Genomic DNA, 27,742 nt, shown 5'->3' on the forward strand with positions numbered 1-27,742 from the left:
AGTATTTTCTTATTTTGATGTTTTGAGTTCTTTTGTGTTTTGGACAATATATACTAATTTTTAAAGTATCAAATTGAACTTTTGTTCAATAAAAATCTTTAAAATGCAACTGTAGCTTTTTTCCCCAAAACTGTCTTCAAAATAAGGGTCCGTCTTATATTCTGAAAAATATGGTAAACAACTAAATTTAAATCTACTATGCATGCTGCTGTTGATTGAAGTAAAATGTTGTATAAAAAATTGGAGCAGTTAAATAACTCCTTTCATAAAAAAAATAATTAATTAATGCAAAATAGAATCATAAATTAAGCATACCAATAAATTACTTTATTATTTATATTTCTTGCCCTATACCTGCTATACTTTTTAGAAGCCATCTGTTAGTAACAAGTTTATAGTCACATGAGCAGAGCAAAGATTATTGATGTAAGTTCAGTGTTTATTAGGAGTTTTAAATGAATATAGTTCCATTTATGTGGGTGTCCATAAATTAATTTCCTGTTTTGTGTAACTATCTCTGAGAAACACGAGCTGTGAAACTTAGTATTATAGGTTTAACTGTAATTTTTTAAAAATATTTTAATTAATGAAAAAATAAAATAAATTTGTGACTCTTTCTCGCTGTCTTTGTTCAAAGTATTATGACATCAGTGCTAAAAGCAACTACAACTTCGAAAAGCCTTTTCTGTGGTTGGCTAGGAAGTTAATTGGAGATCCAAATCTAGAATTTGTGGCTATGCCGGCCCTTGCCCCACCAGAGGTTGCCATGGATCCAGAATGGCAGGCTAAACTGGAGAATGAAATGAAGGTGGGTGATAGAACAAGATGACGCTAGTTGTTAGAAAGTTATCATTTGACATCGAGTAGACTGAAAGAAAAATCAATTTTATTGATTATTTTTCATAAGAATAGGTTTAGCTGTTAAAAAAAAAAAGATTGTGTATATTAAGTTTTGGTTTGGTTTGTATTAGTCAAAATAAAAAAAAAATATGTAAAAAATCAGTTTGAGCCCTAACTAAACAATGGTTCAAATTGGGCAGCAATAAGGTAAGGTGGTTTAGGGAGAATGTGTTTATGTCCCAACTTGGGTAAGTTAACACCTTGGGGGGAAAAAAGGTTTAGAAGGTTAATAAGGTATTGTAATGTAAACCCGTGGGAAGTCAAAATGATGCTGTAATGACAACAAGTCAGTATAAATATTAGTTATAACCCTCGTTATTGTTTGTGTTTTATATGTTCATCTTACATAGTACCTTTTATACTTTACATTGATAAATTAGGCTAAATAACCTCAATGTTTTGGTACAAATGAATATCCAGTTTTTTGTTGTTTTTTTTAATATAGAACACAACAATAATAATGAATGTTTAAGGTGAGATGGTGAAGTTATCTCTCAAGAAAGTTTAAAATGTTTCTATAGAGCTGTGATTGTTAAATGTTACTTAATGTAATTAATGAAAACAGAAATAGAATGTTGACAGAAATGTTTTGTTTTTCAGGAGGCTCAGAATACTTCTTTGCCTGATGATGATGATGATGACTTATGAAGATTGAATCTGTTCTAGATTATGTAATCTTTGAAAGAATGTATCTAAATTTTGTCAAACTACTAATTGAAAAAAGTTGCATGCATTGCTTTGTCGTTTGTACAGAAGCCATTAAAATTCTTTTAAATTAGATCCTTTTTTGTAAAAAATCACCTTTTTGTGTGCCCATGGTCTTGCTGCAAAGTAGCATACAGATCAGCTATAAAATAATCTTGTAGCATTTCTTCTGTTGAACAAAACCGTGTTGTTGTTACCTAGCACAATGTTTAATCAGAACTTTAGTTATATCAATAAAATAAACCTTGAAGTATTTACCTTATGATAACCACAGTATACAATGATTTTGGTATGTGATAAGTTCATAGTGTTTTCATTATTGATTAAATCTGCTTCTCACAGTTTCCTCGAACAGATTTAATATTTTACTTAACTTTGTAGTAGTTATTTCACTGAAGTCAATAAAAATACAATTTTCAACAAACTATGATCAGATAAGTTTTATTTCGTTTTGAATAACTTCCAAATTTTAGATACACTTATGAATATTACATTCTGTGGTCTGTGACATCAGGTAGTTGAGAGTATTTAAAACAACTGTGTTGCTTTCCATTTCTGATACTATTAATACGACAAGTTTTAGCCTATCAAATTTGCATCTTTTACAGTTTTTATAAGTAAAAACAAAATCTCAAGAACTCTGGAAGTTTGGCGTTGCTGTTATCTTCATATAGAATACTACACAATTTAAATACTTTGGTTTTTTTGATAGTAAACATTTTAATGACTGAAATACATCGGTCAGTCTTGGGAAAGTTTCCAAAAACTTGTATATTAAGAAACATTTTCGTAAAGTGTTTCTAGTTTATCATTTTACCCAACTTTAAAGTAAATTATTTTAAATAAATCGGGGAAAAAAAAATTGGCAAAAGATGTATCTACACTTTGAACAAGGACAAAAAAAACTTAGCATTTTACTTCATTTTATACACCCAAGATTATCAAATTAATATTTCAACCATACAGTTTACGCTGCTAACCTGTAGGTGCTATATAGGTATCATAAAAAAAACATCACAATAAGAAATATTCCAAAAAGTTAGGTTTGCCAATGAGGTCAGTTTCACTGACTTTGAAATTTAAAATATTTTATGTAGGAAATGAGTTAATTTTTTTATTACTGAGGAAAACAAATTCACTTAATTTTGCACAACATTAGTTTGTTTATAAAGTTAATTACAGTTCAGCTTCGTCTAACATGATAGAATGAAGTGCACATTATAGCATTAATGATTCTACAGAACTACGTACGTATATTAAAAGTGCTATTTTCATAAAATTATTTACAAGTAAATATGCAATTGTCAGAAAACCTAATTCTGTAGAACTATATACGTTTACTAGGATATAATTCTCAAGAAGTAATGTTCAGTGTTCTATAGACAAGCACGTACATGTTCTACCTTCAAGGACAATTACACTTGACATTTTAAACATATGCACAAACATTCAAAAATAAAGAATAACGTGAAAAATAAAAAGTGAATTTTAAAAGAATGGTGACTACTTCAAGTAGTCAATTAAGATTATTGCCAAGGTCCTTATAAGTCAACTTTGTAAGAGGTGGAGCTATACTGTAATAAAATCTGAAAATACACAAAGTGGCTAAGAGGAAAATCTGGTCAGCATTTTGTTTTGAAACTTTTCATTGACAGTGATTAAGGTTGTTTGGCTTAAATTGGACATGTTGTCCTTTTTTTTTTTTATCCTTGTGACTAACCATTTTTATGTATTCTTAAGTTTTACCCAAACAAATAGGTTTAATCGGGAACTTTCTGGTTAATGAAAAATGATCGTCAAGTTGGCTGACTAAAGGAACAAGAAGATCAAACACTCGTATTCACACTGATAGAATTGACCTTCTTATTCCTTACCGTCTGTCAGTGTGAATACGATTGACCTTCTTATTCCTTAACGTTATTACTATCTATCAGTGTGAATATGAGTGATTGACCTTCTTATTCCTTGACGTTATTACTATCTATCAGTGTGAATATGAGTGATTGACCTTCTTATTCCTTGACGTTATTACTATCTATCAGTGTGAATATGAGTGATTGACCTTCTTATTCCTTGACGTTATTACTATCTATCAGTGTGGATACGAGTGATTGACCTTCTTATTCCTTACCGTCTATCAGTGTGAATATGAGTAATTGACCTTGTTATTACTATCGTATCCACACTGATAGATGGTAATAACAGTAAGAAATAAGAAGGTCAATTACTCATATTCACACTGATAGATGGTAATAACGGTAAGAAATAAGAAGGTCAATTACTCATATTCACACTGATAGATGGTAATAACTGGTAAGAAATAAGAAGGTCAATCATATTCACACTGATAGATGGTAAGGAATAAGAAGGTCAATTCGTATTCACACTGATAGATGGTAATAACGGTAAGAAATAAGAAGGTCAAACACTCTTATACGTACATAGTTATGACAAGTATAAATACCTGAATGAACACATGGTTGTTCAAGTAATGAAAGAATGTCAATAGTTGTCAAATATTTTTTTATCTTATTCAAATGTTAAAAAATAGAAAAAATCATCATCGGCAAAAAAAATCACATCATCATGATGATATATGCAAAATTCTGATGTAAACTCTGTTTATTTTGTAATCTTACCCAAAAGGCTTGATAATTATTATGATGTTTTATTAAAGTTAATATAGGTTTGGCTAATTGAACAAGAATTCACCTACAGAAAAAACATCTTAATAATTACTTAACTACTAAGACTTCCAGAAGATTTGTTTACCAAATGATAACAGGAGCTATATTCTGAAGTAACAAAACCTAAGCCTGTTTTTAGTGTAGTTTTATATCATGATCTAAGTACTTATGATAATGTTGTGGTGCATTAATAATTATCATAAATTTTAAGTTATTTTTTAATTGTGAGAAAAAACTTAATACAATTTTGAGCTAACTTCTCAGTGTATTTTATTAAATGCAAGCTTACACATTTTCACTTGTAGGCTCTTCTACAGGTGTATGACAGTTTGACAATTTCTCAAGTTAATGAATAAATACAAATTGAGTAATATTTAGGTCAGATTTTTTTACATTTTTATTGTGAATTTTGACAATATAGATTTTAGAAATCCAAATTGTTTCTTGCCTGACAAAGAGCTCATAAATGCATCCAATAAATACATTGTGGAGTTAGCCCAAAATTTTATTTTGTTAAGCCTAATTATAAAAGCATTAAAAATTAGTCACCAATTAATAATTAGATTTAGGTCAGTTAGTCCAAAATTTTATTTTGTTAAGCCTAATTATAAAAGCATAAAAATGAGTAACTAATTAATAATTAGACTTAGGTCTTTATAAAAAAAACTAAGTAACTAGTTAATAATAAGACTACTAACCATGACATTAACTAATTAGTACCTAATATAACAAATAGTAAATAATTATATTCGGATGTTCACAAAGTTGATCTAAATTTTCTTGTATGACACTTATTTGATTTCCAAGATATCTTTTAATGTTACAATAATGCTTTAAAACCTTTGTAATAACAAAAGTTAAGAATTTTTAGGAAATTTCATTTGTTTAAACAGAGATGTAGTCAAGACCGGGTGGGTGAGACCGAGACTGTAAAGACTAAGATAAAAGATATTTTTTATGCAACCAAAAATTCAAAAAGTAAACTTATTATTATTGGCGTAGCTCTCGCTTTTATTCAAAAATGCTACTTAGATTATAAGATTTGCCGCATGAAAAATATATTGATTTTGCTAACGACCCCCCTTGATCTTGACAACAACTGTGTAAAAATCACCATTTTACTATCCTACTTTAACTTGACGCCTTCTTAAGCACGTGTAAATATAAGGGCCTTAAACATTACAATACTTTGGAGATCCCTTCATACGATTTTGATCATGTTTTTTTTTTTTTAGAAATTTGGTTGAAAAAAACAAAAAGTATCACTCTATACATAAATGAAGTTGACCTATATATGATTCATGAAAATGGAAGAACTTACAATACTGGTAGTAGTATTAGGATGCACCTAAAAAACCAATCATTGCACACCCTTGTAATTGTTTGACCAATCGCTGCTGTGTTTTAACTTCACAACTTTCATAAACTTTGATATATATATATATATGAAATTGTCGTTTCAGAGTTAAAGATTAGCAGGGCACATATTTCGCATCAAAAGTGGTGTGGAAATTATGAACTAGGAAGAGGTGTCAGCTTATTATGATGTTAAAAAACAATCTCAACATTACACATACCTGTACTTTAATGTAAACATTACAAATGCAAACTATTTTTTAATTAATGTTCTAATGTTTCAGACTAAATTTTTACATACGACTGAAATAACAAAAATAAATATGAGTCTCTTTTGGAGGACTTTAGTATTTACTTTGAGTATGTCTCATAGTACACCTCGTGTGTCCTCTAATGACCAACTCTTCTAGAACCACTGAGTTTTCCGATAGCTACTTATAACCTAATTATTCTTACATATGAAACAGGAAACAGCCTCCTACAATTGCTTTTTAAGAAATTGTGTAAAACTAATCTTATTATATAATAAATTTTTAAATCAGTTTCTTATAACAAAAAATAATCGTAGGGTTAAACTCACTAAATTCAAAAGATTACATAAAAAAACTTTTTTTTTCTATAAACACATGTACTAAGTTGCAGACCATGATGGACTACAAGTTAGGTAAAAAGTATAAGAATGATTATCAGTGTTTAATAAATCAAAATTACATTGCCATCGTGAAGGTAAAGAATAAAACGAGCCCACACCATAACAAAACCTAGAAAAAAAACAACAGGAAAAGCACCTATTTACAAGTTTACACCTAGAAAAATAAAAGATGATGCGAACAAATGTCACAGTTTTAAAAGGGGAGATTGAGGATTTATTTAAATATTTCCTTTTAAAATTTGACTTATTTTAATGCTAAGTTTATTTGTATACATTGATAATAAAGTAGTTTAATCAAATTTTGAATGTAACACTGTAAAAGGTTGTGGCAGGCATAATTTGACATACCCGTGGTAAGAGGGTTAACTTAGAATGGAGTACTTCTATCAGTTTAGGAAATCGCAGAGACATTATCCGCATGCCCAATGTTAGAAAATAATAATAACAGGTCAAGTAAAAATATAAATACCCACCAGGTAGTTATGTATATTTTACACACGAATAATTTAAAAGTACATGCTAAAACTTCAAAAAACCCGTTGCATAATTTTATGCAAAGAAAAAAATCCTCCAAGCCAGTTCGGAGTATTTTATTATTATCATAATGTTTAAAGACATGCAGTATTATGATATATTTATTTAAAAAAAATCATATCTTAAAATAACCTTGTTACATGCAACAATGTGGAAAGATTTTTTTTTTCTTTTAATCAACCTCGTCACTGCTTAATATTATCAAAAATGGCCCAAACTGTTGTAAAGATTAGTTCAAGTGACATTTACTGGATTAGACCTAACCTACACACAAATTACTTTATATTTTATTTTCCCTATTGAAAGAATTAATGATAATAAGTATTAGAATCACAGTAATGACAAAATCATCTTTAATTACAGAGATTATGGAATTGTTTCAAATTTCAACATAAGCATTCACTCTTAAAATGTTAATTCACAATATTTTAACTACTAAAAAAAAAAAAAAGAAGAAATAACAGCATTTAAGTGAAATATTTTTTAAAACAACCAAAATTTCTGTAATTAAGTATGTTTGTTGGTATTATTGTCCTTCAAATATTTATTACAAAATGTCATTTTTCTGCTTGATGTATTAATGATATTTTTTATACTCTAATTCCTAGGATTAAATTTCTATGATACGTACAAAACAAGTATTCAAAATTGTAAAACTTTTGTTTAAACGCAGTAAAGTATCAGAAATAATTAGCACATACTAAATTACATACTTTCAATTTCACTAAACGTACGCTGGCTAAACAGCGGAAAAAACTATGGGTGCATATAAGAAAACCATCAAAGACATATCTCTGTGCAAAAAATTTGAAAATGTATTCAACACTGTGATATATTTATGGAGCTAAAATTACTGTATATACAAATAATTGTATACCAAAACTAATATGTCCTATGAATATCAATAAACTAGTTTTCTCAACACTAGTTTTTCTTTTTTTTTTACAGGTGACATTATTTGTTTGTGTTAACAACATACAACTAATGTTCTATTGATGAAATACGCATCTATAAGCTATGCTTGTACTTATTGCCATCTTATCAAATATTATGTATCTATGAAACTACGTTATTCTAAAAAAACATTGGTGGTTTGTGCAGTTCTGTGTAGTATATTCTTATTGCCTGTTTTTAAACAAGTGCCGTGGTGCACGGTGAATTAGAATAATCACATACAGTTATTTACATTTTATGACATAATACGCAATTCAATGCCTTCGGTATCGTACATGACGTAAAGTTACCATCCACGAATCTTTAAAACGTAGCATAGCATATCAGTACTTTCCACTTACTCGTCACAGTAACTTCAGTTAAAATATTAAATTCACTTTGACATAATCAATCAAATTCAGGAGCTCTTTCAACCAATGGTGTTGAAGCATGGTGAAATTAATCTAATATTACACAGCAGTGGAACAGTAAACTTCATAGTTCATCAATACTTTCTGTGATAAAAACATAACATAACAATAGAGCAGTATAACAAGATTTTTTTACTTTTTTCAATTTTTATATTTATTTACCAGCTGATGTGGAAGTCACACATTAACACAAAATGAAAATAATGGAACATCGTCCAAACATCTTCAGTGTTATATTGCCAAAACTTTAAAATATTTTTTTTTACATTTTCCAGATCCACAAGTTAAGAGTAATATATATTTTCATATAGTAAATCACAGTTCGATGAGTATTTTTTACGAGATGCTGCTCGGTGTGTTAAACTTTCAATTACCAATGCAACAAAGAATAAAAATAATGTAAATGACTATCAGTTTTAAACTGGTGTGGGTTTTAAGTAAAATTAGTCAATATTTATTTATCTAACTTGCTCATCTGAATTAAGATCTTTTACGCCCAAGTTTCACTCGACTGTTAGTATGGTGACGTTCAAATGGTATGCTGATCCGTAAATATCTCATGAAACAAAAAAAAGAAAAAGAGATCATAGTATCGACTTATCCAAATTTCTTTTTTTATCCTCTGTAATAAAACCATAGGTAAAAGTTTAATACACTTAAAATTTTTAAGTAGAAAAAACAAGTTACACCCGAGTCAAAAAATTTGGAACTTGACTGATAAACCATGGGAACACTGCATACGGAGATTAAACTCGGCTCCTGGAGTAGCGGGGAGGTCTGGCGGTTTGCTTTCACATGCCCAGATATCCACCTAACGTCGACACAAGGATAATCACCAGAATTACCACACAGATCATGATCATGATCTTTTTCTAGAGAAGAAAAATAAAATAATTATAATAAGATGGAAACAAATATCACGTAAAGATCTAGGAAACCCGAGGTTCTTGAAGTACTACTTTAGTTACAAAATCATGGAACTAAGTTAAAAAATGTCCAGTGAAAACATCAACAACTTCATTCAATAAAAAACTGATTCCTAGGAACATAAAACACATTAGAAAGGATTATATCCCCACCACAGTAGTTAAAATATTTAGTTTACAAATACTACATTATCATTTAATGATTTTCCTCTACTTATTTTGAAAACAAAAAGTATTCACAAGATTTTATGAAATGACTTGTAATAACTAAATTTATCAGCAGTTTCATATTTATGGAAAAGAAAATAACTCAAAATTACAAAAGATGAGATCCACAATTAGCAATTCCACTGTTTTAGGAACAATATTAATTAAAATATTTCCTATAAATCACAGCTAGTTCCTAATAACACTATTGAAAACTGCTTTTTTTTTTATAATAGCACACACTTGTTTATGACCCAATTGTTAAGAATGTTGACACAGTAACTTGTGATATTCCAAGCATTTTAATATCACTGAAAAAATGTCCCAACTAGCCCACTCTCTTGTTCCAGAAATTTCACAAAACATCAACTTTAAATGTCCATTTGTCTCACCAACAACAAAAACATAGAATTATTATGCGATTGCAAAGTTTATGTGAATATTTTTATTTGTCTCATCAACAACAAAAACACAGAATTAGTGTGCGATTGTAAAGTTTATGTGAATATTTTTATTTGTCTCACCAACAACAAAATAAACACAGAATTAGTATGCGATTGTAAAGTTTTTGTGAATATTTTTAATGAACTTTAACCAACTTCTAATTTTGAAAATAAGACTTGCTTGTGCTACAATTGCTGGACTGTCGATATGGAAAACATGAGTGTAGAAATATTAAGGAGAACAAGAGATAAGGGCCTATTGTCTCACTAAAATAGTAAGGTGACTGTAAACAATTACTTAAACTATACTAAAGACCACGTTTTCATGAACAATTTATTTAGAATTGGAGCTGGTCTATTTCAGGATGAGGAAGAGTTTGAACACCTAACTAGGCCACCAAATTTAAAAGCTGTCCAACCTCAATGGTCAGTTCCTGAAACCAGCCTTCCACAACCAGCATTAGTTCAACAATTAGAAAAAGCCTTTATCAACAAATGGTTAAAAATATCACTGTCCAAATCACATTCCCTCATGCCAATGCTGTGTTGTCTGCTTGTGGTGGACCAACTACTTAATTAATAACTAAAATGTAGAAATAAACAGGTATTTCCATTACTTTGTATGTTAGTCTCTCCAATGAAAGATTCTGTGCAGTAATTCATTACTTCTTCAGAAAAATAAAGTATTAGTAAAAGGGTAACGTACAACTGAGACAGGTTTTATATGATTCAATAACAAGTTTTACAAAAAAGGAAATTCAGCATTATAAAGTTATTCCTTTCTGTCTCTCTTTTTACTATCGTGAAAAAAAAAAAGAACAAATATTTAAGTTGATTCTTCTATCCATACAGTCTATGAATATTAACACTGTAATTTAGTATAAACTGTAAAATAATGGAAGTTTTAAAATGGAAACACCATAATTAAGGTAGTCTTAGTACAATAGAATTTAACAAAAATTTTATTATCACTTTCAGAGGTTAATATAATGATGTTTACCAAACCACCTAAAATAACCACATTTTAATAAAATACGGTAATTTACAAATACATCAATGTGTGTTTCAAACTACACCAATCATAATTCACAACAAACTCTAGACAAAAAAAAAAACAATTTAACAGAATATAATAATATTTTGTCGTGAGATTAATATAAAAAAAAATTAGTATGAAAATGAGATGTTAAAAACTTATTTAAAATAATATAACAACATAGTACATATAGCAGACACAATAAACTTTAATAAACTGGTAACTCTGTAACGTACTTTTACTTATACAGAGATTTTTGGATTTCATACGTTATCTCAGAACTGCTTAATATAGTAAACTGATAATGGAATCATAACACATTTGAATAAACTAAAATCTCTCAATAGAATGATAAAATTCTTCTAATCAAAAATTAAAGTGTTAGATTGAATACTATATTTCAACTTATCATGCAGCTTTTTTTTACTCTTTTGTCGTGGGAATATTTCTTCATGCAGTAAAAAACATATCTGTACACACAGGGATGGCTAGTACAAGGTCAATCTTATCACATAACAAAAAAACTTCAAAAAACAATTTTCACATAAAAAAACATACATTTCTGCATATCTATAGCATAAAAATGTTCTTTTAATGAATATTCGAATTAACTACAAGATGCTAATAAATAAAAATGCATAAATCAAACTCGAGATTTTGAACCAATTAAATATCATCAGCTCGTTAATTAATTACCAATGAATTCAACAGCACACACCAACATAAAAATTCTAACAGAATTGGAGACCATTGTATTTTGCATTCTTGTAATTATATGTAAATACAATCCTGTATTATATACAGTGCGTCTGCTCACATGTGCTTGCAAAAAAACCTAAAATTAATTTTTTCTACATTATGGAAATTAATATTGAAGGAGTATTTTTAAAGGAACCTCATTTTTATAAAATATTTTTAAAAAATACCTGTAACCATAACAAGTTATTGTAATAAGTGTCAAACACTTCACCATTATATAAACTTCCTTTTTACGGTGGAAATATTAATGGCAAAAATCTAGATGATGTTTACAAAAACTTCATTTCATTACCTAAAGAAACAAAAACGAAGATATTTTTTACCAAATGTAGTGTTAACACTCAAGATTTTTGAGTCACATGGACGTAATCACTTGAAGAAAAAAAGAGTGGGGGGTCCTATGTATTTTTACATTAAACATCAGAATTTTTAATTTTCTGATTTATTATTATCTGTAGTAACATTTAAAATGTTTTCTACATTGCATTGGTTTGCCCACGATGTGCCACAAAAAAGATAAAGTTGCATCGAAGTTAAATCGCAAAGTTCCATTAAATGGGACAGAACATTTACGTCCGTAACATCACAAAAAACAGTATGATTTTCTTTTAAAGATAATTAAGACAGAGTATTCATCATGAACAAACATAGATGAATTGTATTTTCGATATGAATGTTCTAGTGTGAACTTGAAGGTAAAAAGGTTTAAATTTTATAAAAAATTATATGCTGGTAAAGAGGATTACACGAGCAATATGAAGATAGTTTTAGTCTGCATCTCCAAAGTGTGTAATAAAGCAATTTTCTCCATCCCCAAAGTTAAAATTTGTGTATTTATTGGTAAAAAGTGTTAACGAAAGAATATGCATTTTTATATCATAACTCTGTGTAGGGAAAAAGAATGGAAAACTGTTGATCTGTTGATAAATAACACAATAAAAACATTAAATAAAGCATAATAGAAAAAAAAAACTAAGTTCGATTTTGTATATATTTCTTAAAGCTTATGTAGGCCTAATATTCCAAGTACAAAAATCATAACACTTTGATAAAACAGAATAGGAAAGTGTATCTAATTTTCAGGTCTCCGTTTCACAACATTACTTTTAAGAATGCTGTCCTGCACACCACTGATGTAACTCTTGCCCATCAAAGGCATATTCATAATAAAGTAATATAAATTAACTCTCTTTTCAATACTACAGGGTGATGCAAGATTAGCATATCACCATGATATTTTCCTAAGTCCCCCACCTCCTTACTGCAAGTTTTCAAAATCATGTTCATGTTCCACTCATTTTTTTATTTGTCACAAAATTGGTTTGGAAATCATTAACCTTTCAATAGCATGTGGAAGAAATCTTATTATGATATCAATGCTTCATATTTTGAACGGCTCTAAGAGCACGATATAAATAAAACTATGGTGGTGTGCGACTTTTGAATCACCCTGTATGTGTGATTTATTAATGAGGTAGAAGAATGAGTGAGAGTGAAGCATGAAAACAAAACCAAAACCTAAGTACATGAACAATGATGTCTTCTTTTTATTTTTAAGCAAATATTAAACCAGTCTAAGAGTTGTATTTAAACTTCTGGATTAAAAAATTTTCAAAATCAACATACACGATCCAGTATTACATGTAGCTCGTCTTCTACAGATTCATACAAAACAAGTTTATGGGACTTCCATTTTAAGAATATTAATTAAGTTTTAGGAGTATTTTTCAAAGGAACTTACATCATTCTTATAACAAATTTGAATGTAGTGATTTTAATAAATTTGTTTGTTGAATTTAGTACAAAGCTACTCACAGGCTATTTACACTACCCGTCACTACTTTTGAAGTGATATACAAAAGGGCAAGCTGTTAGATCAACGCCACCTACCACCAACTACTTGGTTATTTTAATTTAATAGTATGGAATTTAACTGCCACTTTCATAATGCAACACGGTGCCAAAACATGGAATGCAATTTTTTGTTTTTGATTTTTATGGGGACAAAACCATAGAATGTCAGATCTACAATCTAAGACACAAACTAGCAAGGTATGAACTCTGTAGGCAGTCACTTATTAAAATGGGCCCAGCACAACCTGCTAGTTTGTGTCTTAGGCTGTAGATCTGAGATTAAGTGTATGAACTCTGTAGGCAGTCACTTATTAAAATGGGCCCAGCACAACCTGCTAGTTTGTGTCTTAGATTGTATGAACTCTGTAGGCAGTCACTTATTAAAATGGGCCCAGCACAAACTTTAGTAAACACAAAATTAATGGCTTTTCACAGATAAAAATAGATCTTTCTGTTCACTAAAGAAATGTTACCAGCATTTGTTATAGTTACCATGGATTAAAACATATCTGGTTGGCTCTACCGACCAAAGGTTTCAATGTTCTGCATAAGGTTTAGGTATTTTGATCGCTTTTGTTTTTCTGAATGAAAGCTTCTATAAAAGGAAATGACATTTTTGGAAAAACAATATGTTATAATTACGTTAAAAATGCAGTTTCTCTACAACTAGAAATTTCAGATGATTTGTTGGCAATAAATGTCCCCCAATCAAAGTTGTTGACCCTGCATATAGGTCAGCAAGTAACGGTGGTTTTGGTCTTTCATGTAGCTACTAACTCTTGATTTCTCCATTGTAAGAAATATGTTGATATGTATTACCGAAACAAATAGTCTTGACAGAATGATAGAGTTCACATGATACCTAACTTTTGGGAAGAAATTCAAGTTATGTACAAACCCGTGTGAATATCTTTATCATAACAGGGGGTGTGGAACTTTCCATATTGTCTTTTAACAAGAATCTTTTCGAGATATTGAAAACGGAATTACTGACTCAAAATGGTTTTTCCTCTGGAATCTGTTAACAAAGTCTTTTCTCCACTAAATATAAAATCTGAAGTGGAGCCACAAGTAGAGTAACGATAAATTTACTATTTCTTTCACAATTCTTTTTATCCCAAAATTGTTATAATGAGTTCACTCACTGTAGTTAACATATCTAATGATGCAGGTTAAACAGGTAACAATACGTACTATACTCAATTTATTCAATGATAAGCTAGTTTTTAGTGGAAAAAATGGAAATGGCAAGAAAATATAAAACTGAAATTTAAGGAAGAGTGTGCATTTCAAATTAACGTACAAAGACAAAACATTTCGTTTTATAAATCGTCTTTTAGACCAGAATTTTAACAAACCATATTTCTAAAAGGTGAATTGTAAGATGGTTTAAATTTTTATAGACCTTAAGTAGATGCAACTATCATAATTCCTTTGATTTTCAAGACCCCGAGTTAGACCTATCAAAATACAAGGGTTTTGAAGGTGTGTAGGAACCCTGTTCTTATAAGACACAGATCTGGAAATATTCCAAGGTAAGACATTGAAAAGTATTGAAATATTTTCTGTATTAGGAGAACAGCCTCAACAAAATAACCTTTCGGAAACTCCATCTGTCCACTTTCAGAAGCATAACCACACAGTATTCTAATTAATATATGTTTTTTGTACACCATGGTATTTTTTGTTGTATGAATTCTCTATTCATTTGTAATGAGCTCACCAGCTCATCATTAAACATGAATGGATCACATTGGTAGTTGAGGCTAGTGGAGCGTATTAATTCCTTGAAATATTTTGTCTTTTTGCAGAATTTGTAGTGCATACTGGAAGGATTTAGACATATGGGTTATATTAAAAAAAATCTTTATTCTTCAGATGCTAATAAATAAACTTTTTACTTCAGCCAACGTTTCACCTTTGAAACTTCATCAGAGTTTGTAGTACAAGAAGTCACTTTGAGGAAGTTACAAACAAGAACATTGGCCAAAATAAATTTTTATTATCGTTATATGGAGACTAAAGGCCTTTTTTTTGCCATTTTTCTCTTTTGAGAGTAACTAGCTTTTCAAATTATTTACTCTGCGAACAGAAGTACTTCTTTGTGAATACTGAGGACTGAACAACGACCTTCCAGGTTTTACTTTAAAAAAAAAAGCAATATAGATGTTGAAATCTTTTCATTAACTCTAGTTATTTTCATTGTCATCAGTTTTAAATTTACAAAAGATATTAGATAATTCTGATCATTTATCAGTTTGTTAAAAAAAATACAATGTGATCGAAAAATAAATATTTCCAGTTGTTCTTTACAGAGTGCATCACTGACGACATGGTTACAGTTTTCAGACGTTAGCATTATTACCGAAGCCGATCGCAATTAGTCGACAATATTCTCACAGTTAAGGCTTTAGAACTTGGTGCCAGATAAATCATCTCTGTAAGACCAACAGTCGCTTCAGCCGATGTATATTCGTGGAGACGGTAGCGACTGTCCGAACTGTTATCCCTCCTTTTATATTTTAATTAATCACATTTTCACTTGTCAACAACCGTAACATTCCAGTTTGTATTAAGGTGATGTACAATCACTTATAAATAAACGTTTTTGTCATTGAAACTTAATACACAGTTGAAGCAGTCTCATCATTTTGGAAATGAAAGGAGATGTTTTTTTTCCAAATTTATTAAAAATAATAAAAAAATTACCCAATTGTTCTTCACAACAAATATATTCAGCATACTTTTCTTCTTATTATGGGTAAAGATGGTAAAAAACAAAGTAATTTACGATCTATGAACGTACATACACACACACACACACAGAGTAAACACCGCCAGTAGCAGTACCATTCTATTGCTTTATATTTAGCACTTACTCTCAGGATCAACCAAACCTTTTTAATAGCTTTGAATCAAACACTTTGAATGGAAGTTCTTATATGGAAGGCATACTGAAAATCCCAGACACAAGCTGTGCCCACGTAATAAAGTAGTTGTTTGGTCAGAGGTCGTTTAAAGTTGCAGTCTCCTCCAATCCATCGTGAACTAGTATCAGATAACTCCAATGGAGCCAAGAATAATTAAAGTTAAAACTCCAATCGCCACTAGTACCAGGATTATGATAATGATTTTTTTCTAGGGAAATAAAAAATAAAAGTAAACAAGCAAATAAATTCAAAATAAAATTAACCTAGCTAATTGAAATTAATTTGAATAATTAAGAAATTAGATTATACACTAATATATGCATCCAATTAATATTATTGTCATTTTAAAAATATTTCTATATGAGATATAAGAACAGAAATTAATTACCAAAACAAAACATGGACATTCGTTGCAGTAGTCATATAAATCAGTTAACATTTACCAAGCAGCAAAAAAATCCTACTTATTAAAAACAAAACAAAAATTGATAACATAAAATTTGAACAAAATCAAATACTAATGATAAAACAAAAAAAAAGACTTGAAGCCTAGTATATATTAATTATGAACTTATCCAATGTCTGTATATAAAAAGAACTTCAATAAATGAAACGCTGTAATGCTTCATGACTCATCAAACACACGAAATTTAGGGAACTGTTTTTATGAGTAGGTATTTGTAGTTACTGCTATATTTAAACCATCCCTGATCTTGAACTACTGACCAGAGGGAAGCCAGCCAATCAGCAACACCCTACCACGCACACAAAGAGATTTGTTATCACTCTTATAATACACCCACAGCTGAAAGTGTGTGTGTGTGTGCATGTGTGAAAGAGGGGTATTTTTCATGGATTTGAACCCAGCTGGCCAGCTCCAAGATTCGGAGCTTTACCACAGGGCCAATCTGTGCCCATTAAGAGGGAGACAAAAAATGGAATATACTCCAACAAGAAACAGTTTTACAACATAAGGCACTGAGCATGTTCACACATAGAGAAAAGTATTAATGTCAAGTTTTATAAAACGAATTTTGTATTGAGAAACTATACACATTCAGCATATGATATCAGTGCACACAAAAGACCTTGTCCTTACCCTTCTTGCTTTGCTCTGGTACACTAGTGCCTTCTTTGTGTCCTGTTTAGCAGCTTCTATGTAGTCCTTTGCATGTTCCACTTGATATTCAATTCTATCAATCATTTCTCCCTGGAAAAAGAGGAATAAATCAATAAATAAAATGTTAAAATCAATGCAAGAATAATTTTATTGAAATATGCATAACCGATACTTGAAACATCGATACTTGGTGAAACTCCGTAATAACAGAATTGAGGAAAAAAATAAATACAAACGTACACTTCAGAAATATTTCATTTATTAATAACCATGCTTTAACCAGTGAAGACAACATGATGCCCTTACTGACAAAACCATTGTCGTTAATGAATGAAGTACTTGTGAAACATACCATTGTCTTTGGGTTTTTTTCCCTCAATTCTGGAAATATGCACAAGTTTATTTTTTAAAACTCATGCCCACAAAGTTAGGTGACATTTCAGTGAAAACTGTAAAAAAAGAGTTGAATAAACAATACAGATCATTTCAGCATTTGAGAGAAATAAAAAAAGGGGCACAAAACACAATTAGCCTGATGATAAGACGAAGTACTGTCATAATATTATATGAAGTACGGACTATATCGAGGCAGATATATTTATAATAATGTATTGTTGTCGCCATCAAAACTCCTTAAAAATGTGAAAGCTAGCAAATAGTGCATGGAGCTCTTCAAATCTAAACGCTCATCAAAAACGATCTACAAATACAAAAAAATAACCCACAAAGCCAACTACAGTAAGTTTTGTCAGAAGAAAGTCCTAGCTGCCGTTGACAAATATATGCAATTATGTTTTCTATGAAACACGATAATTTCTAAATGATTATAACTAAAACTTTAGCATCATTTTCTCATCATCGTAATACAATAATTTCCAAAACGATTACTCCAAACGCACACAATAAAAAAAAATTATATACATAATTATTGATGTAAGAACAATGACATTAAGAATGCTTCAGTTAAGAAAAGTTCCTTCATACCATGATAAAAAGTTGTGATTATAAATACAAAAAAAAAATTGCATTGGAAAGCAATGTAGATCCCACTGCAAAAGGCACCACCATAAGGCTGTCACATTCAAAACACACCACTACTCCATACATGCTTTCCACAATCCATCTTGCGTATAAGGATAGCAGTTCTGTTTCAATAGTCTGATTGCACAGAAATCCATAAGCACTGCATCAGACAACTTTACTGGTATGTCTTCATATGGAATAGCATAAATACAGTTGCTTGATGCATGCAACAACTGAAGTGAGGTATGACTGGAAGCCTTATCTTGATGAACCCATACACCATTGGCCTCATTTCCAATTGGAGATCCTTTGCAGTTATGTTGCATACTATTGCCAAGGTGTACTTGGAAAGCTTTTGTTACAACTGGGGTATGACTTGTTAGAAGTCTCTTTCTGAATTGTCCTGATTCCCCAAGTTGATCCATATTCCTTTGTTATCAAATGCTGTTTAGTACAAGGGAAATACCCATCTTAGAAAATCTCAATATTCGATCTCAACACATCTTTATGATCTGAATGTATGAATATTTTGCATTAAAAAGGGTTGTTACATACTCTTCCCAAAATGATCAGTTATTGGGTGCAACACACAAGCTACGAAATGTTAAACAATGTCAAAATATAGTACTAATACATGCCATTCCACGTAGACTTTATATCGACTGTAAGTGTTACATAACTTGCTGATTTGAATATTCAAAATTGCTTTAATATAATGTAGTCTACCCTTTGTATTCTTCTAATTATGGCTTGACATGGTGGTAGACTGTTTAAATGTTCCTTGAACTTTTCATGGATGATTTGGTATTTATTTTGAATCTCTAAAATACCAAAAATTGTAAGCATTAACTGATGATCACAAATAAACTTGATAAAATGTTGTAATCTGTGTTTAATTGCAAAACGTGCCATAATAAGCTCATTTTCTAAGTTTTGAATTTTTTTATTTAACTGCTAGATGTAATGTAAGTACTAACAGTTAACATTTCTGTAAAACATATTAGCAATAATAGTGACAAGTACAATTGAATCGTATTATTATTTTATAAATTGTTTCTTGTCAAAACCTTTAAAACATATTGCATTTTTCTTCCAATTCACTTTGCCTTTTTTTTTATATGCATCAAAATCTGTCCAATAATAGTAGTTATAGACTACCGTCAACTACCATCAAGTCAACATTTTTCAGGAACTATTATTATTATTAGTAGTATTATTATTTTATAAATTGTTTCTTGTCAAAACCTATAAAATATATAGCATTTTTCTTCCAATTCACTTTACCTTTTTTTTTATATGCATCAAAATCTGTCCAATAATAGTAGTTATTGACTGCCGTCAACTACCATCAAGTCAACATTTTTCAGGAACGTAAGAATAAAGCTAGCCTAGTGAAAAATGTTAAAGTAATATGGGAAAGAAGTTAGGCTTCATAGATGAGTCAGTGTCAGGTGAGGGAAGATATCAATAAGTGTTAAAATTAAGTTACTTATCTCACTTTTTACATTTCCACAAGACCTGTATGAACATTCCTTAACATGTGTAACTTAAAGTTTTCAACGTATACCATCTCCTAGATTTAACACTTACTGATATCTTCCCTCACCTCAGCAACAGGAAGCAAACCATGTACCCTCAGATTCACAGACCAGGAGTGCGAACCACTAGGCCATGTCTTGTCTGTTAACAAAAATCTTTATTATATATTTTAAATCAGCTTACTTAATAACCACTAGGAGCACAAACATCACTGAAATGAATACTAGAAACCATCAGATAAAACATTTTCACCTGGCTCTCAACCAGCATCGCCATGTCCATGAACATATCGTGAAGCTCTCGAATGCTGCTCTCTAACTTGATTATATCATTGTGACGAGCCTCAATATCTGCCAGTGTTTGTTTGGCTTGTTGTGTTTCCATGATAATCTTCAGAGAGAGAGAAAAAAAAAAAAAATAATATATATATATACACAAAAATGAGTAATAAAACACCTAACATTTGTGATAAAACAGATCACTGAGAATGATGTTTATGATCGTTGTCAGATTCTTCGATTTATATACTGATAACTTTTTTAGAGAAAAAATAAATCATTTAATTAGAGAGAGGTTATTCCTCGCTTGAAGATCTTCTGATGGGGCTTCATTTCATTTTTGTCACAGAAGTAGAGAGCTAAGAAGGCTTAACAATGTAATACAACCTAATAGTATTCAGAAGCTAAACATTATAATTTTTTCTTTTTTGTAAATAAAGTTTGTGGGAAAAATTAATACTGAAGAAGGAGCTTTTTATTATCTGTTTGTTTTTAGTCAAGCACAAAGCTACACAATGGGATATATATCTGTACTATTCACATCACAGGTACTAAAACCCAGTTTTTAGCTTTATAAGTCTGCACACTTACTGCTGAGCCCGTGGGGAGCAGCCATGTTGGAAGAATAGTGTTGTTTGTTTGTTTTGAATTTCACGCAAAGCTACACGAGGGCTATCTGCGCTAGCCGTCCCTAATTCAGCAGTGTAAAAACTAGAGGGAAGACAGATAGTTATCACCACCCCCCGCCAACTCTTGGACTACTCTTTTACCAATAAATAGTGGGATTGACCATCACATTATAATGCCCCCATGGCGGAAAGGGCAAGCATGTTTGGTATGATGAGGATTCGAACCAACGGCCCACTAATTTCAAGTCGAGCTCCCTAAGCACCTGGCCATGCCGGGCCGGAGCAATAGTGAGTCTGGATGGAATAATTATTGATATTATAAAAATGAGTGAACTGAAGAAGTTCAAAAACTTGGTGCACATTTTTAAAATTATAGATACATAGTTATTTCAAACTTGTTTTTATCAAAAACCAAGCAGGCAGCATTTTTCACAGCTTAAAATTTTCGAAAGGCAAAATAAATTGATGATAATTTATGTTATAAAGACTTCCACTTAATCTGTTTGGTATTTATATTTAAATAATTATTTAAATAAATAATAATTAATATTAATAAATAAATAATAATTAATATTAACAAATAAATAATAATTAATATTAATAAATAAATAATAATTATTTAAATAATTAAATATATAAATAATTGAGAATGGAAGGATATAAAACTACAAATTCACTTTGACACTGCAACAAGTCAAAGTGCATGATTATCTTATCCCCACCTCATCAATTTACACTCCAAAACCTCTGGAGCAGGATTAACAAAAGGAAAACCATTCAATGTATAGTAAAAGATTGTGTGTTTATAATAAAAGTACAGGCAATTTTTTGTAAAAATAACAAACAGTTTGGATAATGCATGTGCATTAATTTTATTTATATTTTAGTCTATCTTTATAAAAATTTTAGTTTGTATGCTAATTGTATCAAGCATACAATATTTTTGTCAGATTACTATTTTAAGGCTTAAAATTTGTTTTGTTTGCTGAATTTCGCACAAGGCTACCTTAGGGCTATCTGCACAAGCCATTTTGAAGTAACAGACTATATTTGTTTGTTTGAAGTTAAGCACAAAGCTACATAATAGGCTATCTGTGTTCTGCCCACCATGGGTATCGAAAGCCGGTTTCTAGCATTGTAAGTCCGCAGACACACTGCTCTGCCACTGGGGGGAGGGGGAACAATGGACTAGAGGGAAGGCAGCTAGTTAACACCAACCACCAACTCTTAAGGACATTCTTGTCAGACCAAATAGATAGATTTAACAGTCACCCATATAATATACCCGTATCCTAAAAGCCCAGAATGTAGTCTTTGTTGCTTTTTAGGCACAAATCACAGACCAGCTTTGCTTCTCGAGATTTACAAATTATAGAATTCAATTTATTTCTAAGTTACATTTTGTTAAACAGTAAGCATAGAACTGGAGAAATTGATAGATGGCATTACCACTAAGTTACGCACTCAAACATCACACATTAAAATAATTGTCTGAGAGTATTACTATATAATATGAAGTTTTAAATGGGGAAATTGATAGATGTTATTTCTGTTAGTAAGTAAAACACATACACAAAAAAATACTTATTACATTTTGTGACTGGAAGAATTACCATAAATAAGAAGTTTATTTCTTCCCCTGAACTTTGAAACATATAAACAAATAAAAATGCATCTCTACAAAATTTTAAAACAAAGAAACAATTACCCCTTGTGTAAAAATGGCAGGATTGCCACTCTCCAACATGTCTTCCAGCTCATCATTTGTTGTCACTTTACCCGCTAAAAATTAAAAAAAAAATTGTGTAGAAAAACAATAAGTATCTCTAAAACTATGTAAGTAAAGTATGCGACAATAGACAAATCTTTAATTCTCGCTAAAAATAAAAAATGTTTTGTAGCAAAACAATAAGTATCTTTAAAAATAAATAAGTAAAGTATGTGATAACAGAAAAATCTTTAATTCCTGCTAAAAATAGTAAAAAAATTTGTAGCAAAACAATAAGTTTAAAAAAAAATAAGTAAATAACTAAAGTATGCGACAATAGACAAATCTTTAATTCTCGCTAAAAATAAAAAATAGTTTTGTAGCAAAACAATAAGTTTAAAAAAAAATAAGTAAATAACTAAAGTATGCGACAATAGACAAATCTTTAATTCTCGCTAAAAATAGTAAAAACTTTGTAGCAAAATAATAAGTTTTAAAAAATAAGTAAATAACTAAAGTATGCGACAATAGACAAATCTTTAATTCTCGCTAAAAATAGTAAAAACTTTGTAGCAAAATAATAAGTTTTAAAAAATAAGTAAATAAAGTATGCAACAATAGACAAATCTTTAATTCTACAGTATTAAGAAATGTTTTAAAAATGGGTATGTTCATATAAGTGTAAACAGTAATATGTTAAAGAATATTTCAACAACATGTCCAATATAAAGAAGTATATTGATATTCCTGTCACATTTAATATTGGGTGTCAGCAAGCACAAGAAAATAGGTATATGCAACTTTTTTATAAACATTTTTGCTAACGAATAATGAATTTCTTGATATATCTTAAACCATCTCCGCGAGATTCTGTTAGGTTTAATATAACACTAGTCCAACAGCAGTATCAACAATAAACACAAACAATCCACATAGTTTAGGTGACAACAATTAGAAAACAATTAAATAAAAAAAAACTTGTACAATACCAAGATTTACACGAGTTTTATTTATTTATTTTTAAGATCCAAAAAGAATTTGAATGTCACTATCCATTTTCTCACACTTTTATTATCTTTTTTTATTGTAACTAATATACACAACTGATGCTTACTGATCTCTAACTGTCGTTGAATTCGAGCTTTACATCTTTCTCTGTAGTCAGTCTGAGTTTTGTTGTAATCTGTCATCACTTCTACAAATTTCTGTGACAACATTGAATGCTGAAAAGAATGCTGAAGTGAATACTAGAAACCATCAAATAAAGATGTTGAACAAGTTAATTAAAATAAGTTTGTTAATATAATTTACAGAAACCCTGTGATGGGCTCCGCACGATGTTTAGTGTTTCTACAGGTCTGTGTATTTGTAAGCAAAACACAACTTAATTACAAACAGATTGCACTAAATCAACATTTACAATAAAAAGATGATGCACATTAACATTTACTGGCATTAAGTTTGTCAAAATTTAAAAAAATATTATTTCTTTTTCTCGCCAGTTGTCAAAGTAAAAGGCTTTTACTTATACTTCTTATTAGTATAAATATATACTGTATTGTTATTGGGCTTAGGATTCTTCTACAGTAGGTGTCTGTGACTTACTGATGATAAATTCAACAATAAATGAACAATCAGCATGCACTCCACTTGTTTTAAAAATAATATATATATTCAGAATAAGTTAAACGTATGTACAAAAAAATTCTTCACACTGTAGAGATTATAGGCATATCATAGACACTATATATATATATATATATATATAGTTCAAAACTCCACTTTGGCCTATTCAATTACTTTAGAATTTCACTTGACAAGCCAAACTATCTTCTCTATTACGATCGCACTGGCATTCTATGTGTGATTCACTTACAATTTTGGTGCAAGTTACCTATAATCGTTTGGTCTTCTTTCTTCTAAATATCCTCTGTTCCTTTTGTCAAAGTGCACTCAGGCTGATTCAATTACTTTAGAACCACGCTTTGACGGAATAATTATTTTTCTTATCTCCTTTTCTACTGTTAGTCTTACTCCAAAATATTAAACATTAGGCCTATGTCAATTGTTAGGCCTATCACTTCTACGGTAGTTACCTTGACCCCAAACTTTTCCTTGGTCCGTAACTTTACTCTTTTTTTGATATTTTCTGTCTGCTGCTTCCACTCATCTCACACTATTTATATCTTTATCACTTAATCATCTGCCCACCTTCTATATTCTCGACGTCAATGAAATTGCATGCAATGTTCGATAGTTTTAACACTAATGACTTATAAACACAACTTCCTACAATCATCTGCTTTTAACTCTTATTACAACAAAAACTAAACACTAATAAAATATTTACTCACAAAAATAAATTAATCAATAATATCTAAACTAAACAGTCTTTTATATCATGACAAAGTTAATAAACAATGTGTAAATGATGGCAATGGTTAAACAATTTTATATTTCAAGTAACTAAGAACTTTCAGAGTCATATCTGAAACAATTTATTAGATCTGTAATTCTTAAGTTGTTAAGCCTAATTCAGCAGCTGAATTTTTCTAAAACACAACATTACACAGCAACTTTTTTTTATACATTTTTCTTGAACACAAATTCTGCACTTTTAGTTGTTGTTTTCTTATAAACATACTTGTACAAAGCCTTCAAGAATTTTTTTTTTCTTTTTGTTAAGGTTAGTTTATTTTCCTGCCTCAAGTTATTATTGTTTTATAACAATTATAAATTTCTATCTTTTATAGAGCTTATTTCATAGTAACTTACAAAAGGATGTTGTTTTATTACGTTACTGCTCTAGTTCTGACAAGGAACAAATTTTGTGTAGTGTCAAAAAACATTTGAAAGTATAATAGCTACTTAAAAATAATTATGTACTAGTAATTTGTTTATTATATGCATGGTGTTCAGAGATGTCTTTTACTTACTACAGTGATCCTATATTTATATAGGATTTCAACAATGTAGCACTGTTGCTTTTAATGAATCCTGGGCTTATTCTTTTGACGTGCCCTCGTCCAGGGTTACTGATGAAGGGGAGGAATTCCTTGAAACCAGTATAAGTCAATGAGAAGAGCAAATTGAATGATAGACTGGGGTTTTACATTTATTTTTTGATAAGTTGTTCATTTCTTGACTTCTATGCCAGTCAACACTACTAACTACCAATTCATCAAATTAAACAGCACGATTTGACCCATGCTTAAAATGTATCCACAACCACAAAGTGTAGAACACAGTATATTTATTTTTGGTGGCATCGGGGCATAAACTATGGAACCTCAGCTCCACAGTTCAGTATGCTAACCACTAGGATACTCTTGGCCAGTGTACTAGTAACTAAGCCTCGTTTTTTTCCAATAGCATATCATTAAACATTTTAACACCTTTTTCTTCAGATGTATTTGAAATAGATGATCTGATTAAACCCAAAAAAACGTCTTTTATAGATTACTCAAGATCAGACAGACATGCTAAGTTTTTATCCCCAGGACTTTTTAGTTAAGTAACGAGGAAGAAGGCTTATAAGATATATAAAAGTTTCGTTTAGTATTCCATTCCAAATCATTCACTGGAATACAGAAAACATCATATCATACAAAGTTTAAAACTTATTGTGCTCTGTGTATAAATTCACATTTTTTTAAACCTTGTAATTTATAAAAATCATATGCATGAGGAAATAGTTTAATTAAAATACCAACTCATTTCACAATGATTTACCTGCGTCTTTCTAATGCGGAAGTCAGCTGACATCATCCTGGTTTGTTCTAACTGTTCTAGATTCTGCTCCATAACTAAAGGATGAATACAAAGTTATGAGAACATTATGAAAGGCTAAGAAACTGATAACAAGTAGCACATTGTAGTAAAAATATTAAATGAACGTGGGCTGTCTAATTATACATTCGAAGGGAAAATGTTGTTTCTACAAAAACCTTATTTACCTTTTAACTTGGTTCTCACTTTGTTTGCCGACTTTTTAATATCAGCCATTAGGTCTTCCAGCTCCTGCTTCACCTCTGTAGATACATAAAAACAAAAGTCTTTACATCAAAATTTTATTCTAATTGAATTAAAAATGTCAAATTGGTTTACCACTAAGGAAAAAAATTAAACAAATTAATATTTAGCTAATCAATTAGTTACTTTATGGAGTACAACTTAATACTTAGAATAAAACTTTTTATGAAATATCAAAATTCATTAGCTTAAAAAAAAAATCTAGATTTTAATTTCCTTTCATATTATGATTTTTTTTCGAAAAAGTTAGATTTGATAATTGTTTTTGATAATAGGTAATTGTTTAAACATTTTATAACTTGGTATAAAAGTTTATTTCCTGCAGTTGTATGTTTAAACAGGCTTTATAAACAATTTCACTGATTAGTTGAAATATTTTTAAGGTTTTTACATTCCTTTTCCCAAAAATTTCGAATTCAAGACATACGAGACAGTTTAAAATAATTCCTTCCCTCTCAACACCTTTATTATTGATTATTAAGTTACCATAGCCATCTGAGTAATATAACTTAAATATACTGTTCAACAAAGTTTTCACTCTTTGCCTATCTCAGGCATGATAAGTTTATCACAGTCTGAGATACAGTGTTGTTGTTTGTTCAACTTTGGTTTTAAGTTACGAATCAAGAATGTGTCCTTTTTCCTTAACGTCCATTCGTCTGTTGCCGAGTCTATTATTTTGAAACGTTCGATGTTAGGTTTCTCGCTGCCAGTCTTTGCTTAGATGGGTGATACTTGTTGGAAGGGCTATGTTCCTTAACTCTGGTTGCTAGGATTTGGGTTACTGACCCAAGGTAGCCATGCCTAGAACATGGACACGTGTATTGATACGCTATCAGTGATTTTTTGAAGGAGGTATTTTGACCTTAAAAAAAGGAAAAAAGTTGCATATATATTTGTTCAGTTTGAAAACTACTCTTAGGGTGACTCGGGGATAAGCTGATTGCAGAATGTTCTTGTGTTTTCTTTCTAGCTTGATGCCGTGAGAACCAGTGAAGGGTAATACTAAGGTGATAGGACATTTGGAAACATTGAAGTCAGGAATCTTGGGGTTGTAAAC

The 27,742-nt window shown here is 30.2% G+C and overlaps 2 protein-coding genes and 1 long non-coding RNA gene across 10 annotated transcripts in view; 2 read left to right on the forward strand and 1 right to left on the reverse strand.

Annotated features, from left to right (window-relative positions):
• Positions 1–2,029, forward strand: part of LOC106462559 (GTP-binding nuclear protein Ran) — a 9,391-nt gene extending 7,362 nt beyond the window's left edge. For all 5 annotated transcript variants that reach the window (XM_013922493.2, XM_013922495.2, XM_013922494.2 and 2 more), the window contains exons 6-7: positions 638–808; positions 1,501–2,029. In XM_013922493.2, coding sequence (XP_013777947.1) covers positions 638–808; positions 1,501–1,548 — 219 coding nt within the window. In that variant the 3' untranslated portion in view covers positions 1,549–2,029. The remainder of the gene's footprint in view (positions 1–637; positions 809–1,500) is intronic.
• A 482-nt stretch (positions 2,030–2,511) lies between these two features.
• The window catches only part of LOC106462560 (syntaxin-like), a 33,890-nt gene continuing 8,659 nt past the window's right edge, over positions 2,512–27,742 (reverse strand). The window contains exons 4-11 of one of the 4 annotated variants that reach the window (XR_002611297.1): positions 26,607–26,681; positions 26,383–26,456; positions 23,765–23,873; positions 22,651–22,724; positions 20,288–20,425; positions 17,453–17,563; positions 16,274–16,561; positions 2,512–2,522 (exon numbers count right to left, since the gene is read on the reverse strand). Coding sequence is in view for 3 of the 4 variants with exons in the window: in XM_022389850.1 (XP_022245558.1) it covers positions 16,478–16,561; positions 17,453–17,563; positions 20,288–20,425; positions 22,651–22,724; positions 23,765–23,873; positions 26,383–26,456; positions 26,607–26,681 (665 nt within the window). In the remaining variant the exon portion in view is untranslated. 4 annotated transcript variants of the gene reach the window in all.
• Positions 3,783–4,303, forward strand: LOC111086563. Its single transcript, XR_002611298.1, has 2 exons — positions 3,783–3,878; positions 3,934–4,303. It is a non-coding gene; the product is annotated as an uncharacterized LOC111086563 (long non-coding RNA).

This window comes from Limulus polyphemus, unplaced genomic scaffold, assembly GCF_000517525.1.
Source record: "Limulus polyphemus unplaced genomic scaffold, Limulus_polyphemus-2.1.2 Scaffold1197, whole genome shotgun sequence".
Lineage (NCBI taxonomy): Eukaryota > Metazoa > Arthropoda > Merostomata > Xiphosura > Limulidae > Limulus > Limulus polyphemus.